The sequence below is a fragment of the Pelmatolapia mariae genome, linkage group LG8 (genome assembly GCF_036321145.2).
Source record: "Pelmatolapia mariae isolate MD_Pm_ZW linkage group LG8, Pm_UMD_F_2, whole genome shotgun sequence".
Lineage (NCBI taxonomy): Eukaryota > Metazoa > Chordata > Actinopteri > Cichliformes > Cichlidae > Pelmatolapia > Pelmatolapia mariae.
In genome coordinates, this window is record NC_086234.1 from 6,983,777 (window position 1) to 6,999,229 (window position 15,453).

Consider the following 15,453-nt stretch of genomic DNA (forward strand, 5'->3'; position numbering starts at 1 on the left):
GGAGGTTGAATATGTGGTGTGATGGCATAAAACGGGACATTATGTTTTCTTCTGAAAAAGTTCCTTAAAGAGAGGAAGATTTAAAGTATGTGTGTCCCTATGTGTGGTACCTTTTTTATGTATTTTCAAAATATTGTTTTCTTTACAACAAAGCCATCAAACCAGTGAGTTTAAGTCACTTAAAACATAACAACAGCTGACACAGCTGCCTGAAATCCCAGTCTGTTCTCTGTAGCTGATTCCTGTTATCTTCTCCTTTCTTCTCTGTCCGTGCTCCCTGCACATCCATCTTTCTGTCTTTTTTCCCCACTCACCCCCCGACAGTATTCCCTCTGGGACCACCCCTCTTATCCCACTGAGTGTCTCGTACGTGCATGCATGATTATGTGTGTGCATGTGTGTGATGGGAGGCTGCATCGTGACAAAAGAGAAGCACCTAGCCTTCACTAGACCACCACGTCTCAAACATTTCTCTTTCCCCCTGTGTGTCAGCTCTCATTCCTCCTTTACTTTCCCTCTTACTAAGACATATTTTATCCCTCTAAACTCATCCTTCCCTCCTCGTCTTTCTCTACCTTTTTCTTCGGTTCGCGAGACCGTTTCCTTGACTTCTTCCTCTCCTTCTCCTTCTCTTCCTCTGCAGCGAGGTTCTCGTCCGCCTTTTTCTTCAGCTGCGAAGCGGCATGCGCCATGGTTCTCCAGCCCAATTAATCCACACAGGTGGGAACTGAAAAAGGAGGGATGAATGAAGGAAGGGAGTCTGGACCCAAAGTCTCCCCTTTAGCCTTATCTTCTTGGCTCCTAATTATCTTTTTGTTCCTCCTCTTCTCGGCTGTTCTTTTGTCAGAGAGTGAGCCCTCACAGGTGTGTGAGAGGGAGATTGTCTGAGGACTTTCCTGTCCTCGTTTTAAAGATTTGGCTCTCTCTTTTGTGCCTTATTTCCCTCAGCAGCTAGCCACTAAGGTCCAGTTTGGGGCATGGCACAGACAGGACATACTCCTCTCTTTCACCTCTGCAAAATCCACGGCTGACAAGACAGCTGCTTCCACTCAGAGCTCACAGTGTAAATGAGTGCCAATTATAACAAATACAAAAAGAAGAATTTCCTTTAAACATTTAGGATCCACACACAGTTGAAATGGTCCTCTTGTTAATGAATACTGTATAAAAGAAAGCTTAGTTACAGGTAGATTAAGAGAGCTTCAGGGATGGAGGTCCAAAAAGGGGGCTCAATCTCCAGCCCTCAGTCCAGCAAAAAGCTCTGTCTGGGTGTAAAGACTGGTCCTGTTGCCTGCTTGACTGGTTCCCCAAGTCTGCTGCCTGCACCTGAGCACTGAGCCATCCTCTATGTGCACACACACACGGTTGGTCCGCAACGCCTCGCCGGGACACATGAACAGCAGGGAAATGACAGAGGAAAGGAGGTTTAGATAGGAGAAGGAGAAGGAGGGGGAGGAAGAGGAGGGAGGGGTGCAAAAGGAGGGGGCAGAGAGAGAGAGAGGTAGAGAGAGCAGCTGGGACAGCACAAAAAAGGAGGGAGTAGGGATGGATGAATACCTCTGCTTAGTACCAGCTGGCTATGGCTGAGAGATAAAGAGAGAAAGGAAGATGAGACTTCATGCAGGGTACATACAGTACAAACACACAATGGGAGTCCAGCATATCACACCGTGCAGAAGTCTGCAGCCATGACGCTCTGGTTACGAAACTTCAGCCTCTTTGCCATCTTGATCCTCATTTTATTTCCTTTACATATGAAAACAAGGGCAGTTGAATACATTACCACGTTTTGTTTAATCAGAGTTTAACTGTCTGAATCACAAAGTATTACGCAGAGATCAATCTAATACAAAGCTACAATAATAATGTTTAACTTAGCTTTTGACTAACCATTCAGCATAAAGGTGCACTGTACATATAAATCCACACACTTACTATTCTTCTGTAGGTTATAATAACAGCTAAGTATATTTTGTGACTTATGTTACCACTGCTTTTTAATGTGAGGAAACAGTGCTAACCTGCAACTGAAGTAGTGAAGTGAAGCTTTTATTTTGAAAGTTGAGCTAAATCTTATTGTGTCATGCAGAGCCAGCCTGAGGCATAAGCCGACTAAGCAGCTGGCGGGAGCCCCCAAGAGCACCTGAAATGTCACACCAGACATTTGATAAATTGATAAATGTATATTTATATAGTAATACAGTAATCATACACATGACAGTGGAATATTTTGATAAATATGTCTCAAAAAGGATTTATCGCTCTGGTCTGAAAAGAAAAAAAACAAAACAGGATAAAGGTATTTTTCTAGGAATAATTACATATTATTTATTATTAGCATTAACTAACAATTACTTTAAACAGAAGCATCAAAGAAGCGTTTAGTTCTCTAAAGGTGTGGTGAACTTAGTGCGGTCATGTTTTATGGAAACCACAGGCTGTAGCCTACTGCTTGCTCACCAGTCAGTTGGTTTCCATTTAATTTAATTAATATTCTCTGTTTTTACATTTGGATTCTTATGTAAAAAAAAAAAATATTTAGACCCATGTCAAATTCTTTGTGACTCATTGCACATTCCAAAAATAATGAAAAATATATGGTCTCCTGTTGTTTTTTTTTTGTTTGTTTGTTTTTCTTTCCAGGACACTCATAAGCCATGATAATGGCTGTGCTCGATGCATAATGCACAAATGAGCGTCCATGGCAATATACAGATAATATTGGCAGTGCTGAGGTCAGTGGTTGGTGATGGGACTAAGCGTGGGCAGGGACCCCAAATGAAATTGTGCTTAAGACCCCATCAAAGCTTGGGCTGGCTCTGGTACCATGGATTTTAGATCAGAATATCCAGCTCTCTTCAATCTCAAATTGGTGAATTGATTTTGTCCTATCTGGGTGAGGACCTGTGCTAGCTGATAAACTGGATTTTTGTTGTCATGATGATATGAAGATATCAAAACCCTACACAAACAAATCCTGGAACAGAGTGATTCAAACACAGCATGCATTCACACTCACATTTAGCCTTGTTTAATAAATTTTTCTTCTTTTTGAAGTATTCTGTGCCTATTAAAGCAGAATGCCATATTCCTGATATAAACATTTATAGCAATAAATATGGGATAATGCACATTCTAGTGGGGATGTGTGTCTCGACTTTACAGCATACTATGTTTTGGAACATTAAGGTTAGCTGATGTCAGTCATTTATTTCTACACTGTCTGACTTTTTTCTACATCGCCCCCTGTTGGCCGTGTTTTCCACTGGCTTCCGCTGTACTTTTTGTTCAGTGGTAACTAGGAAATGTTGGTATCCTGGTATACACTAAAACAGGATGGCTTATATGTTGATCTTTTTATGGAGGCTGCTCATTAATAAAATATGTGGGATGTCTTTAAAATGTGCCAGATGCTACACTGCTACGAGGAAATTCAGATTAGTTAGCATTGCTTACGCAAAGGTAACTTGTATTATATTGCTGGCATTGTATTACTGGCAATGGTGCACGCATTGAGATTTCACACAAAATATTTCAGCATCATACTCAGAACACTGAGAAAATATTGAATATTGAATTAATGAAAGAAACTTATTGTAACATACTGTGTAATGTCATCCTGTTAAAAATAACAGCCTGGTAAATCTCAAACATTTTGACTTCAGATGTAGAACTAAATGAAAAAACTATATGCAGACATGTTCGGACCAACAGATCAATTACTGGGATACTATTGAGATACATATTCATTTTAAATGAAAATAATCAGATATGGGATGACAAGACCTTAGTGGCAATTAACTACTTTCAAGGAAGCATTACCAACCAGCATAAAATTAATGAGAAGCAGAGATCCAGTTTGTTTCCTGAGGTAATAAGAGTAATGAACAACAAGCCATCACATCTCCTTAAATGACGATCATTCATATTTCTGTATATACCTCACAGTCAGTGTGTAAAGTCAGAAAGATCATGTCATAAATGCATTTCTAAATCTTTTCATTTCTTATTTGGGGTTTCCAGGATGTGTGTGATGAGTCCTGCTATGAGCTCATTTCTGGATACTGCAGCCTTTGAATATTAACAACATGGGCGGGGGGATGGTCTATGGTAAGAACACGTGAGGGCAAAGGAGCCTGGCTATTGGTTGTCTGGGATATGAGAACGTTGTATTTTTTGCTGCTTTTGAAAGGGTGGTCCTACCTACAAACAGACAATAACAAAGAGGAGAGGAGAGAATGTTTCATATGAACAAACAGCACCTTTTTTCATATAACATCTATCTTCTGTTTTATCTCCTTTTCTTTCTATATTTCTAAGCTATAATTAGGCCCAAGAATGTTTTTTATGATTTTGATTGGCAAGACATAATGAGCAAGACATAATTTTATTAACTGTATGCAGCGTGACTGAAGATAACTCCATGGGAAAGGTGTTAATATCATAATTGGGTGTTTAGAGTGGTATATCTATGCAGCCACAACAGCTAAGCTGCACTACAGCTTGTGCCCCAGATATTGCCTCTGGCTACGAGCCAGTGAGTGAATGGACAAACATCATGACTGCATCTAGTGTGAATAACACCATCACTCAGTTGCAAATGGTAACTATGTGCATAGCTACTGTAAAGAAAGCTTGCTAATCTTCCAGTAATAACAACTGATTGATGAAGGAAACAGTTTTCCCAGTAAAAGCAGCTAAAATAGTTCTTCAATGCTGGGTACTGGAACTAATGTATATGCAAATTTTTAAGTATTGTAATAATGTATTTTTTTTGTTTCTTTGTAATATTTTACTTAACTTTAACACATATATAGATGTGTGCATGTGTGTGTGTGATATAACACAGCCAAAGCCAGCCAAAGCTTCAGGCTGCTCACAAAAACAGCCAAGCAAAGACACAATCAGCAACAGCCAGACTTTGCCATACTTTCAGTGTTTGTTATCATCACTGTCTGTAGATCTCTCAAAACTATGGCTGAAAAATGCAATTTGTACAGTTTCTGATGTATAAACTGCAAATAAACAATGCACTATTTTTAATCCTTATCCTTGTCCAACCCCCATCAATGTATCCACACACACACAGAACATGACCTGACCAGTCAACCAACAAAATTCTGGCAACCTTTCTTTTCCTTAGCCTGGGACGATAACACTGTGTGAATACTGATCAGCGGTTTCCTGTAAATCTAGTTGCATTTTTATCCGAATTTGAATATTTCACAGACATGTTACAAGTGAGTACTTTAGTATTTGCACTGTTACTAAACGACAATATTTTAAAAGATAATGATAGATAGATAATGAATGTCACAAAAGGTCATACTGTACAAATACTAGCTGTGAGACAGTAAATTACAATTGTCCAATAACTAGAGGGAATTGGACTCAGCCAGTTTGGCACTTGTCTCCTGCAGGGCTGCTTACTAAAGCTGTTCCAATACAACAGGTCAAAGGTTATAGCATAGGACTGAAAGCATACGCAATTTGGGAATGCATCAACAATGCTGACGCTCAGTCGATCCATTCATTTACTGTACTGAGCGTCTTTTTCAGTCCCCTCAACTATCATGATACATATTTAAACAACCTTAGAATCAAAAGGAAAATACTCCACAGTCAAAAATTCCACTCAAGCTAATCACATCCTAAACTCTAGTTACTGCACCATAATAAGTCATCAGTCAGCCAGTGACATCAGGATTTATTGGACTAATCCTTCATTATCTCCATCTGTAAAAGGAGCTTATGAATTAGAATTACTGGACCTTAAAGTCCTTTTGTCTGTTGTGAAACTGGGATTAACAGCAGGTGATTTCTCTGTACACGGATCAGATGTTTAAAACTATTCTTTAAAAAAGTCGAGGGTGTTTGCACGTTTTGCTTGCAGTCTCTGGCGGTGTCTTTGCAGTGAAATTACCCTTCTTTCAGGCTTTCTTTCAGCCTACTCACAGAGGAAATAGCACACTCAGGAAAAATGTCATGATTCCAAATGTGGGTCAGCAGCAAACCAACTGCATTTCCCCCCGTTTTTACTCTTTCATCATCTCCTCCTTTCCTTTCAGTCTATCTCTGATGTTTTTCTTTTATCAATCTTTCTGTCCCTACGCTGCTGATCTAACCATCGCCTGCAGCAAACTACTCAGTGCACATACCCATGAAACTGCAGTTAATGAAGTCTTGGAGGAGTGTGCATTACAGGGTAGAAACCAATATAGCAGATGATCACAGTATGGACCTGAGGGAAAACTAGAGAATTCCCCAAGATAAAATTGCCCCCAAACAACAACTACTATCCATATGAATATGTATGAATTATAACTCATTTCATCATCTAATAATGCATCAGAAAAATGAAAAAAACAAAACAAAAACAGAATAAGAATCCTTAAAATTCTACAACTTATATGGGCATGCACAAGCTACTTTGTTCCCTGGGTTGATCATTTGCAAAGAAGCATTTGCAAAGAAAGGAAGAGCTCATCAAACTATCAAGGAGGAAACAAACACTCATGTTTCATCTGCACAAACATTCTAGACAGCATTTTATATGTTTTGGTCTAATTGTTCAGGGATGGGCAGTAAAAGCCAACAATATCAGAGGGCTAGAAACAGCAGTCAGAGAGTGCCTTTGCATTCATGTACGTTTGTGCACAAAAGAAAAGGTTTATCTCCAATAATTTCATATCTGCTTTCATAAAAAACAGGGCACATCCATCCCTGGTGCACAAAATGAACAAGAAACCAAAATGAATATATTTAAAAGTGGATTATAAGCTGTTTCATGTCGTTAACAACGACTCCCACAGGTGATTCAACTGTGGTGTTTGGCTCCCTCTATTGGCAAATCAATTTTGTACAGCCAGGTCCCTGCACAGCTTTAGTTACGCAGCGGAAGCAAATGTGCAGACATTAAACTCACAGAGACTGTTTCCTGTCACCACGAGGGAATATGCACATATGACTGTGATCCAAACATGAGAGCTGGGCGTTTGTGTGGGTGTCTATATGTGCTGGTGAAAGATTTGGCAATATGCAGGTTTTGTATACTATCAGTTGCACTTCTTCTGATCACTTGGGGGCAGCACAGCACAGACAAGAATATCTTCCTGTGGGCTTGTTCAAAATACAATATTTAGAAGTTTGAGTGGCGTTCACGCACAACCTAATGCAGTCCCTGTATATGTAAAATGTGAAAATGACTTAAAAAGTCAAATTTAGTTTAATTCTCAGTTAGTTTTAAATAAAATAAAGAGCTAGGACCTGTCAATAATGACTCTTCACAGCACTCAAATTAGCATCCGCATGAATATGTCCGGGTTTTTTTAACCGATTCGCTTGTTTTTCCTGTTTTTTGTTTTTTAATGCAACATTCATTCATAGCGCTTAACATACACAAGGACGTCAACATAAAAAACATGCTCTTTTTCACCTGCTCACAAACCAGAGGAAACAGAGGAAACAGAGGAAAGTGTTTAGGCACTGAACATAGATTAAAGTCATTCTTAGAGTTTGTTTCAGCCTCCACCAGAGCACCAGGTGGGTGAGGATTACAACAGCAAGACAAAAGCATCAGATAATTTGATGTTCCATTAGTGTACATATACCTCATGGAGTTTCAGGGACTCACTAAATGATCCCGAGTGGTATCCTTAATCCATTTGGAGCACAACTCTCCACCTTGTTCATTAAATTTAAGTGTCTCTATAATACAGCACTCATTTGCCCTGAGTTATGTCCTGATACAATATCCTGTTTGAAGAAAGGACATCAAACTTGATGCAGTAAATCTTTAACTTGATATGCAACCTCACTGTGATCCCAAATTCCACTTGCCAGAAACGGGAATCATTACGACTCCAGTAACAATAATATTTCAAGTTTAATATCGCTGATTCATGCACTTCTTAACTCTTAATCTTAGTTTGCAGAAGAAACCGAGCATAGAACACAAACAACACCATAAGCAGATTACTGAATTCCCCAAACCACAATACCACACCCAGAAATATGAGCTGCCAATGTGAAAAATGTATGTTACCAGTGCAGGATAAAGCAAATATACCAATTTGAGCCTCAATAAAACAAAAATGTCCCACCGCAGTAGCATATTTTCTTCACAGTTTTTTCTTTCTTTTTTTTATTAGTTCAGGTACTCCAGAATTATAGTGATTTATATCTTGTAATCAATACTGAACTCAACTTGTGTTAAAAGCCAGGGTATCTGCTGACTGATAAGCCTCATCGCTAACAACAGGAGAGCCGGATGTCCTATTGTTAATAAGTGGCACTCCTGCACTGGTCCAACCAGTATCTGCCTGCATCTGAGTTTGTCAAAGATGCAGAGAACACTGGAAATTCACACACCAAGGGACATGAAAAAAGGTATAAATGGAAACTTTGACCAATCAGAGAAGACTATAAGGCCTTGAGCTGCTGCTGCTGAATCCTGACTTAAATACTGCATGGCATTTAATGAATTTTAAAAAAATGCAGAGGTCAAAGGTAAGAGATCATCTTACTTGGCACATCATCGGCATCTTAGTGGATTTAGGCGTGAAGTCAGGGTTTTATAAAAAATAACATCATTTAGATGCACGTGTCATCTCAGATAACTGCTCGGCTACACTTATTTTAGACAAAGTCTTCATACTGTAAGCTATCCAATTCTTTATTTTAAATAAAATACAAGAGCTGGGAACTTTCTGTAGGAACTTTCTTTCTGTAACTTTTGTGGAGGGGATGTGGTCCTAATGGAAAGTCATTCAGAATTGTTGTTTGCTGTAAACCATACTGATTTTCATACTTTTCTATCTTTTTTCACTTTGTCCCTTTTCTTTGTTTGTCTATCTTGTTATTGTTTGAAATAAATGAATTAATTGGATGACCAACTTGTCAGGTAATTCGTTAAGGCTTCAGTTACACAGGCCTAGATACAGGTTTGGGGCTCCCTAGCAACCACAGGTCACTAGGGGAAAGATGGATATTCCCTAAAGTCGTTAGGTGAAACTGATTGCAAAGAGGTACATGGTACTACATCAAAAACATTCTTGTGGTTGCTTTGGTCACTAACATATTGTCAAATTTGTCAATAGTGAAACACAAAGCATAAACAAGAACCAAAAGTTTACGCTTTTTCCAGGTTTGACTACCGCTTAGCAAGAAGTTGGCCAGTGTTTGCAGACAAGATGGCATTTTTCCTGCAAACTACAACAATCTGCTATTGACCAAAGCTACGATAAGAGGGTTTTGGTAAAGCACTCTCTTTGCGACAGCCAGCAACCCCCATCAATCACTCTTAAACCAGTTGGAGAATACACATTTTTATCTAGCAACCTGTGGTTGCCAGGATGTTACTGAATGGTTTCTAAGGCTCTGTGACTGAGGCCTGAAACATCTTTCAATGACACAGCTTCAGTACAAACACAAGAATAACATCAAACATCAGTCAAAGTTGGAGATAGTGAAGCTGGAGTCAGAAATCCTGTGAAGATTTTTCCCTGGCAGTCTTTAGGTGACTTTAAACAGCAAGTGCTACCTTCATAATCTGTAAACTGCCGGGAATATTTAAGTCTGTGTGAGTAAATTCGCGGCCAAAAATCTGGTTTATCGTGCAGTAATTATTATACTCTGATCTACTTTTATCATGCAATAATAAATATTACTATATTACATTTAAAGACCAATAAATTTCTGGTTTGCACCGATATATAAAAATCTGCAAATACGGCTGTTAATATTGCAAATCCAAGCAGTTGTTGGTCTCTACTAAATACACAAATAAATGATACATCACAGCCCTCGCAGTGACTCTCAACTGTCATGTCTAAGAAGTACACTTATTGTTTTGACATCACATGGCCTCTGTCTCCCCCGGCTGTTTCTTCACTCTGTCTGATACTCTCTGCAAATCTCTCTCTTCCTCACGCACACACACACGCTTTATTCCTTCCACCCTCTCCACACTGACAATGCAGATATCCGACACAGTACACTGCAAATGGACCTAAACTAGATAAGGATACATATAACAACATAATACGCTCTGCAATGTTAAAGTAGCTGTTGGATGATGCTTGGAGTCTGCAGCAGCAGTCAGGCAGATTAGATCACATTTGGAGGCAGGGAGATTTTGGGTGTGGCTGGTCCAGACAGCCCATAAAAAAAAAAACATCCATTAGCAGCACAGTTGAGTTCATAAGGGAAGGTGCATGTAATAGTAGCCATCATACATCCACCTTTTCTCGGACCTCCATTACCACTGTAGCAAAACCTCTTTTTAAATGTCAAAGCAGAACCAAAAATTCACATTTGAACCCAGATCTCCCGCTTCTCGAATGACCTTTGGCGCAGATGCTTTGTTTGTTATGTGAGCCCTCATGTTTGAGGAGACAGTGCAACCAACTGACCAGTTGACTTGTTTTACGTGTGGTGAGGCCAGCAACTGCATTGCATCAGTTTTGGTAAAGCTTTAGATAGAGCTTAATTAAAAGGTATGTATTTACAAAGTGTTTGTTATCATCAGAAAGCCCTTTTAATACAATTTATTGCTATATTAATATTCTTGAAAATCTATAACTAGTTATAAAAAAACTAAAACTTAAAGACTTTAATAAAAGCCTTGAGTTTCTTATAAATGTTTGCAGTACTATAACAAGTCATTGTTATTTTTTTATCGTTTATTAATAGTATTACATACTGTACTATGCACTTTATTTGTACTTAACCATGAATTTCTTAACAGTTAAATATACTATTTGCATATAACAGATACTGAATGAGAACATAAATGACCCCACTAAGCGCTGTCACCTGAATCTCTGACTGCTGTTTTGTTTTTTAACTCAAAACCAGAAGGCAACTAAAAACATATTAAACATTTACAAGTTAAAGAGACAGGACATGGAAGAGAGCTTCAAGAACGGGTAATGGAACTCGACTGAGAATCGGTGAAGAATATTGCTCCGTAAATGTTGCATCAACCATAGACTGAATAGAATAGATGGACATAGCCACCACACACTGGTTTGTTGAGTCTCATTTTGAAGCCTCAATTTTAACATTTTGGAAGCCACTATGTTGGCGTTAAGGAGCCAGAAGTGGCCGTATTTGAACAACAGATGACGACTTCAGCCAATGCAATCAAGTTTGATTAGAAAAGTGCATCCATAGACTGTAGACCGGTTGCATCACACAGACTCCTACTAATCGGTGCAATCAGAACAAATAAAATATTACAGACTTTTTAAGAGTTTGCTATGCCAAGACATGGTAAGTGACATGCAACTGCGATAAAAATGCTCCCAGAGCCACCAACTTCAAAAGGGGTCTAATTGAGTAAATCCAAATAAAGATTTTAAATAAACAACAGGGCCAGCACAGTTAGCACTGTTGGCTCACAGCAAGAAGGTCCTGGATTTGATTTCTTTGTGGAGTTTGGATTTTCTATCAACATGTGGGTGGGTTATCTCGGCTTGCTTCCACAACCCAAAGACATGCATGGGGTTAGGTTAATTGCTGTAGGTGTGAATGTGAATTTAAATTGGTTTCTGTCTTTATATGCTTCCCAGACAGACTGGCGACGTGCTGAGGGTGCACTTGCTTCTTGGCTTAAAACAACTGAGATAGGATCCAGCCCCCCCGTGATGTTGAAGAGGTGAACCGTAAGAAAACATGGCAAAAAGAAGCTGGGTGGATGGACTTCTGTGTGTTTTAGATGACCATGTTAGGGCATCATGCAGAGCCAAGGGTAGGAAAAAATGGGTCACAGTTTGATTTTGCTGCCCCCCATTGGTCAAAACATCCTATGAGTATCAGTCTAAGCAGTGAGCTATTTCAATGACCTGATTACAACCTGCCAACATCAGCAAACTCCCTCTCACACTGAGATCCAGAAAGTTGTTTCGAAATCATCAGGACCAATCAAGGAGGCACTACTGAGGATAGAAAAACGACAAGGGGCTTGAGAAGATTAGTGTGCTATCACTATGGAGACTGATGAGGCTAACCGCAGCTCTACAAATGAGCCTGAGAGAAATGTAATAAAAGGACGGAGGAGTTTAACTCGATATAATTTCAATACAGCCCTAAGTTGTGCATTTCACCTGTGCAACACATCCACCAAGTCTTCTGTTAATGAGAGCAGAGAGTTCTCACTACACAATGGAAAGGTCAGCCCCATCATAACAATGCTTTAGTCTGAATTAAAGTGACTAAACCCTGTGGTGATTTCCACAAAAGTGCCATCTAATCCCTGGCGTTAATGGTCAGCATGTGTCAAACTATATGTCAAATCTGCTTTTTACCTTCTGACTTCTCAAGCCAAAAGAGAGAAGGATAGAGCTCGCAGGACAAGTATGAAGGGTTCAAATGAGGGGCTGAGACCACAGTCACGATTACAGCCACTTACCTAGAAGAGACAGAGAGATACAAGTCAACCAGAGTTCACCTTCACTGTGAAACTAACTATGATATATGACTGAATGTATACATCTGTGTATTCAGTTATAGTTTTTCTTTTTTATCTGGGACTTTCTGTCTGTCTGTCTGGGGTCAACTTCAGTCTCCTGCTGGCGCTCTGCCAGCTGTTTCCTAGGCAACCAGATACACGAGCCACAAATAGCACTGCGAGCAGAGTATTCATTCGCCGCGCCAGGGCCATATGAAACCTCATCACACTCCTTCACATTTCACATCCCTCCACAGCAACAGATAGATCTCATTAAAGAAAATGCTATGATTTGAGTTATTTCATATTATGTATGTATTTATATAAAATACTTAGTTTTAGACGTGTTATCTATAGGATGTGGTACAGAGGGGATATGCCTAATATGGTCATCTCAGCCACACAGCTCTGTGAGTGCAAAAGTCACACACACCTGCTGTTTAATTTTTGTGTTTACTAGTGCCAATCAGAAGAAAGTAGGCATAAAGTGAGAGGACATAAAGCAGCCTGTGTCAGACAGTGGATGATCTGATTGGTTGCACTAAGGCCCAGTATGAGATCAATGTGGTTTATTTTTAACTATTAGTCACACAAAATCCAAAACTAAATATCTGGAGCTGAAAATTAGCTCAAAGGGTCACATTGAATGACTGATTAATCATTTCAGTTACTTATAAAACACCACACAACACACCAAGGATTTTTTAGATCTTTTTATTGGCATATTCAACTCAAATCTAAATGTAATCTAAGCAGTTTTAGGAAGCTGAAATGTAATTTTTGGTTATTGAGGAAAAAAAATCTTAAAAAGACCTAAGATTACCTACTGAGATGATAAAGTCATCAGGGAAATATTTACTGGGGTGATAAATCAAGTGAAACTTCTTCTTGCAACCAGTGGAGTTGAACCTTTTGCCCATAATAATGCAGGTTTATGTTTTTTCCCACTTCATTTAAAGTTGTCTTACTATCAGGGCTGGACTGGTAATCTGGCATACCGCGCACTTTTGGGTAGATGGCCGTACAAGCACTAACCGCAGCCGGTCACCCATTACAGCCATAGCTCCTCCACTAATAGGAGAAGATGCAAGTTTTATTACTTCTTCTCATTTTCAGAGAGTGTTTCTGGGTCCCCTCACATCAAAATTAGAAGTTAGCATGCTTTCTTACTTTTAGCCTGGTTACAAGACTCGATAAATTTTGCACGCTCACTAACGCTTGTAGAAGTTGCTCGTCGCCTGTGTGATGACTAAACCGCCAAAAAACCTCCTTAAGGATCAACTCAAATTACGCTGGATTTGAATATTACATTACACTTTCATCTGGTCGTCTTTGGAGATCAAACGCTAATACTGTATATCCAACAAACTCTGGAAGCTAGTGTGTATTTACTCTAATCCATGTGGAATGATAACCCTGCCTGACATTATAAAGGTTAATTAGACATGAACTTTCCATTATGGATACTGATAGCTCATCCTAATCCATGTATTCACACACACTGCAAATGTAGTCTCTGAGGTCCCTAACACACACACAGACACACAAGCACACACACGCACACACGTACACACACACACACAAAGACATTCAAAATGCATACTTGAACGACGCAGTTACTTCAGGACGGGGATCCTGACCCCACTCTAGTGAGCATGCTCAGTAAAGATGTATAAAAATGACCCAGGCAACAACACTTTGGCAGGCTGTCATGGCAACACATCAAGTAGCAGTCATGTGGCCACCGGCTGACGATGAGGGAGGAAGAGTACAGAATGGAGGAAAGAGGAACATTAACAGGGTAAAGACAACCAAAAGCAATGGGTAATAGGGGTGTGAATAAAAAAAGGAAGAAGCAGAGATGAGAATAAAAGATTAAAGACCCTGGAAATTATCAGGTGAGTGAGGTGAAACGGTGAGCGAATGAAGAAATGGAAAAAGGGAAATGATTTTGTTTTGAGCCTCCATGTTTTAGATACCTAATCCTAAACATCCCTAAGGGGTATCAGATCAGATGAGAGTGCTTAATATTGCCTATCTGCCAATACTGAGTCTTTCTATTATTGAATTAACATATATTTAACAAAGAGTACATAGGTATGAGGCACACTAACCTTATAAATTTGAGACTAAATACTGAAGGTTCCCATTTAAAACTACAAATTTATTGATGTGATATGCAAGCAAGCAGAGAAATCTAACCACAGTTAGTAAAGCCAATACGGCCTTAAACATGCATTCTTTCTAATGGCCACCAGGGAGTAACAAGATTAGTTGAAAAATAAGTCAGTTTCCACAGTCTAGCACATATATCTACAACACATTATTCAATTATGGATGTCATTAGAAAAGGGTTTTTGCTTTTTCAGCTTTATCTTCACCTGCAATTACTGTGGGGTGGCTGTAGCTCAGGTGGCAGAGCAGGTCAGCCACTAATCAGAAGGTCGGTGGTTCGATCCCAGGCTACCTCCTAGCTGCATGCCAAATATCCTTGGGCAAGATACTAACCCCATGTTTGCCCACTGGTGGTGGTCAGAGGGCGGACACTGGCGCCCGGTGGCGCCAGTGTCCGACAGCCTTGCCTCTTTCAGTGAGCCCCAGGGCAGCTGTGGCTACAATGTTGCTTGCCATCACCAGTGTATGAATGACTGAATGTAGTGTAAAGCGCTTTGGGACTAAGTAATGCGCTATACAAATGCATTTACTGCAAAACTCTATGAAACTTAAGAAAATCTACTTTCACTTACAAGAATTTTTCATGTGACACTTGTTTGAGGAGATATATTTGTGGCACATAAAGATATATCCCGAGGTTGCCTGCAGAAAGTCCAAATCGTCTGTAAGCTACAAGGAGCTGAAAAAAGGCAATCTGTCAAAGAAAGTGTGACTCATATACAAGCTGAGAAACAAAAAAATCTGAAAATCAAGAGACCGTGGTTCTTTCTTTTTCCTTTTTTTAAATTAAGTAATGAAAATCGAAAATCACCCAGATAACATAAGGG

The 15,453-nt window shown here is 39.5% G+C and overlaps 1 protein-coding gene across 15 annotated transcripts in view; it reads right to left on the reverse strand.

The window, feature by feature from the left end:
- ank3b (ankyrin 3b) overlaps positions 1-15,453 on the reverse strand; it is a 178,108-nt gene that overhangs the window by 126,559 nt on the left and 36,096 nt on the right. For 5 of the 15 annotated variants that reach the window (XM_063482621.1, XM_063482627.1, XM_063482625.1 and 2 more), the window contains exon 1: positions 576-753. The exons of 1 other annotated variant lie outside the window; for it this stretch is intronic. In XM_063482621.1, the coding sequence (XP_063338691.1) occupies positions 576-692 (117 nt within the window). In that variant the 5' untranslated portion in view covers positions 693-753. Of the gene's footprint in view, positions 1-575; positions 1,041-15,453 lie in introns of those variants that run through there. 9 more of the 15 variants (XM_063482634.1, XM_063482631.1, XM_063482632.1 and 6 more) reach the window with 3 other exon arrangements.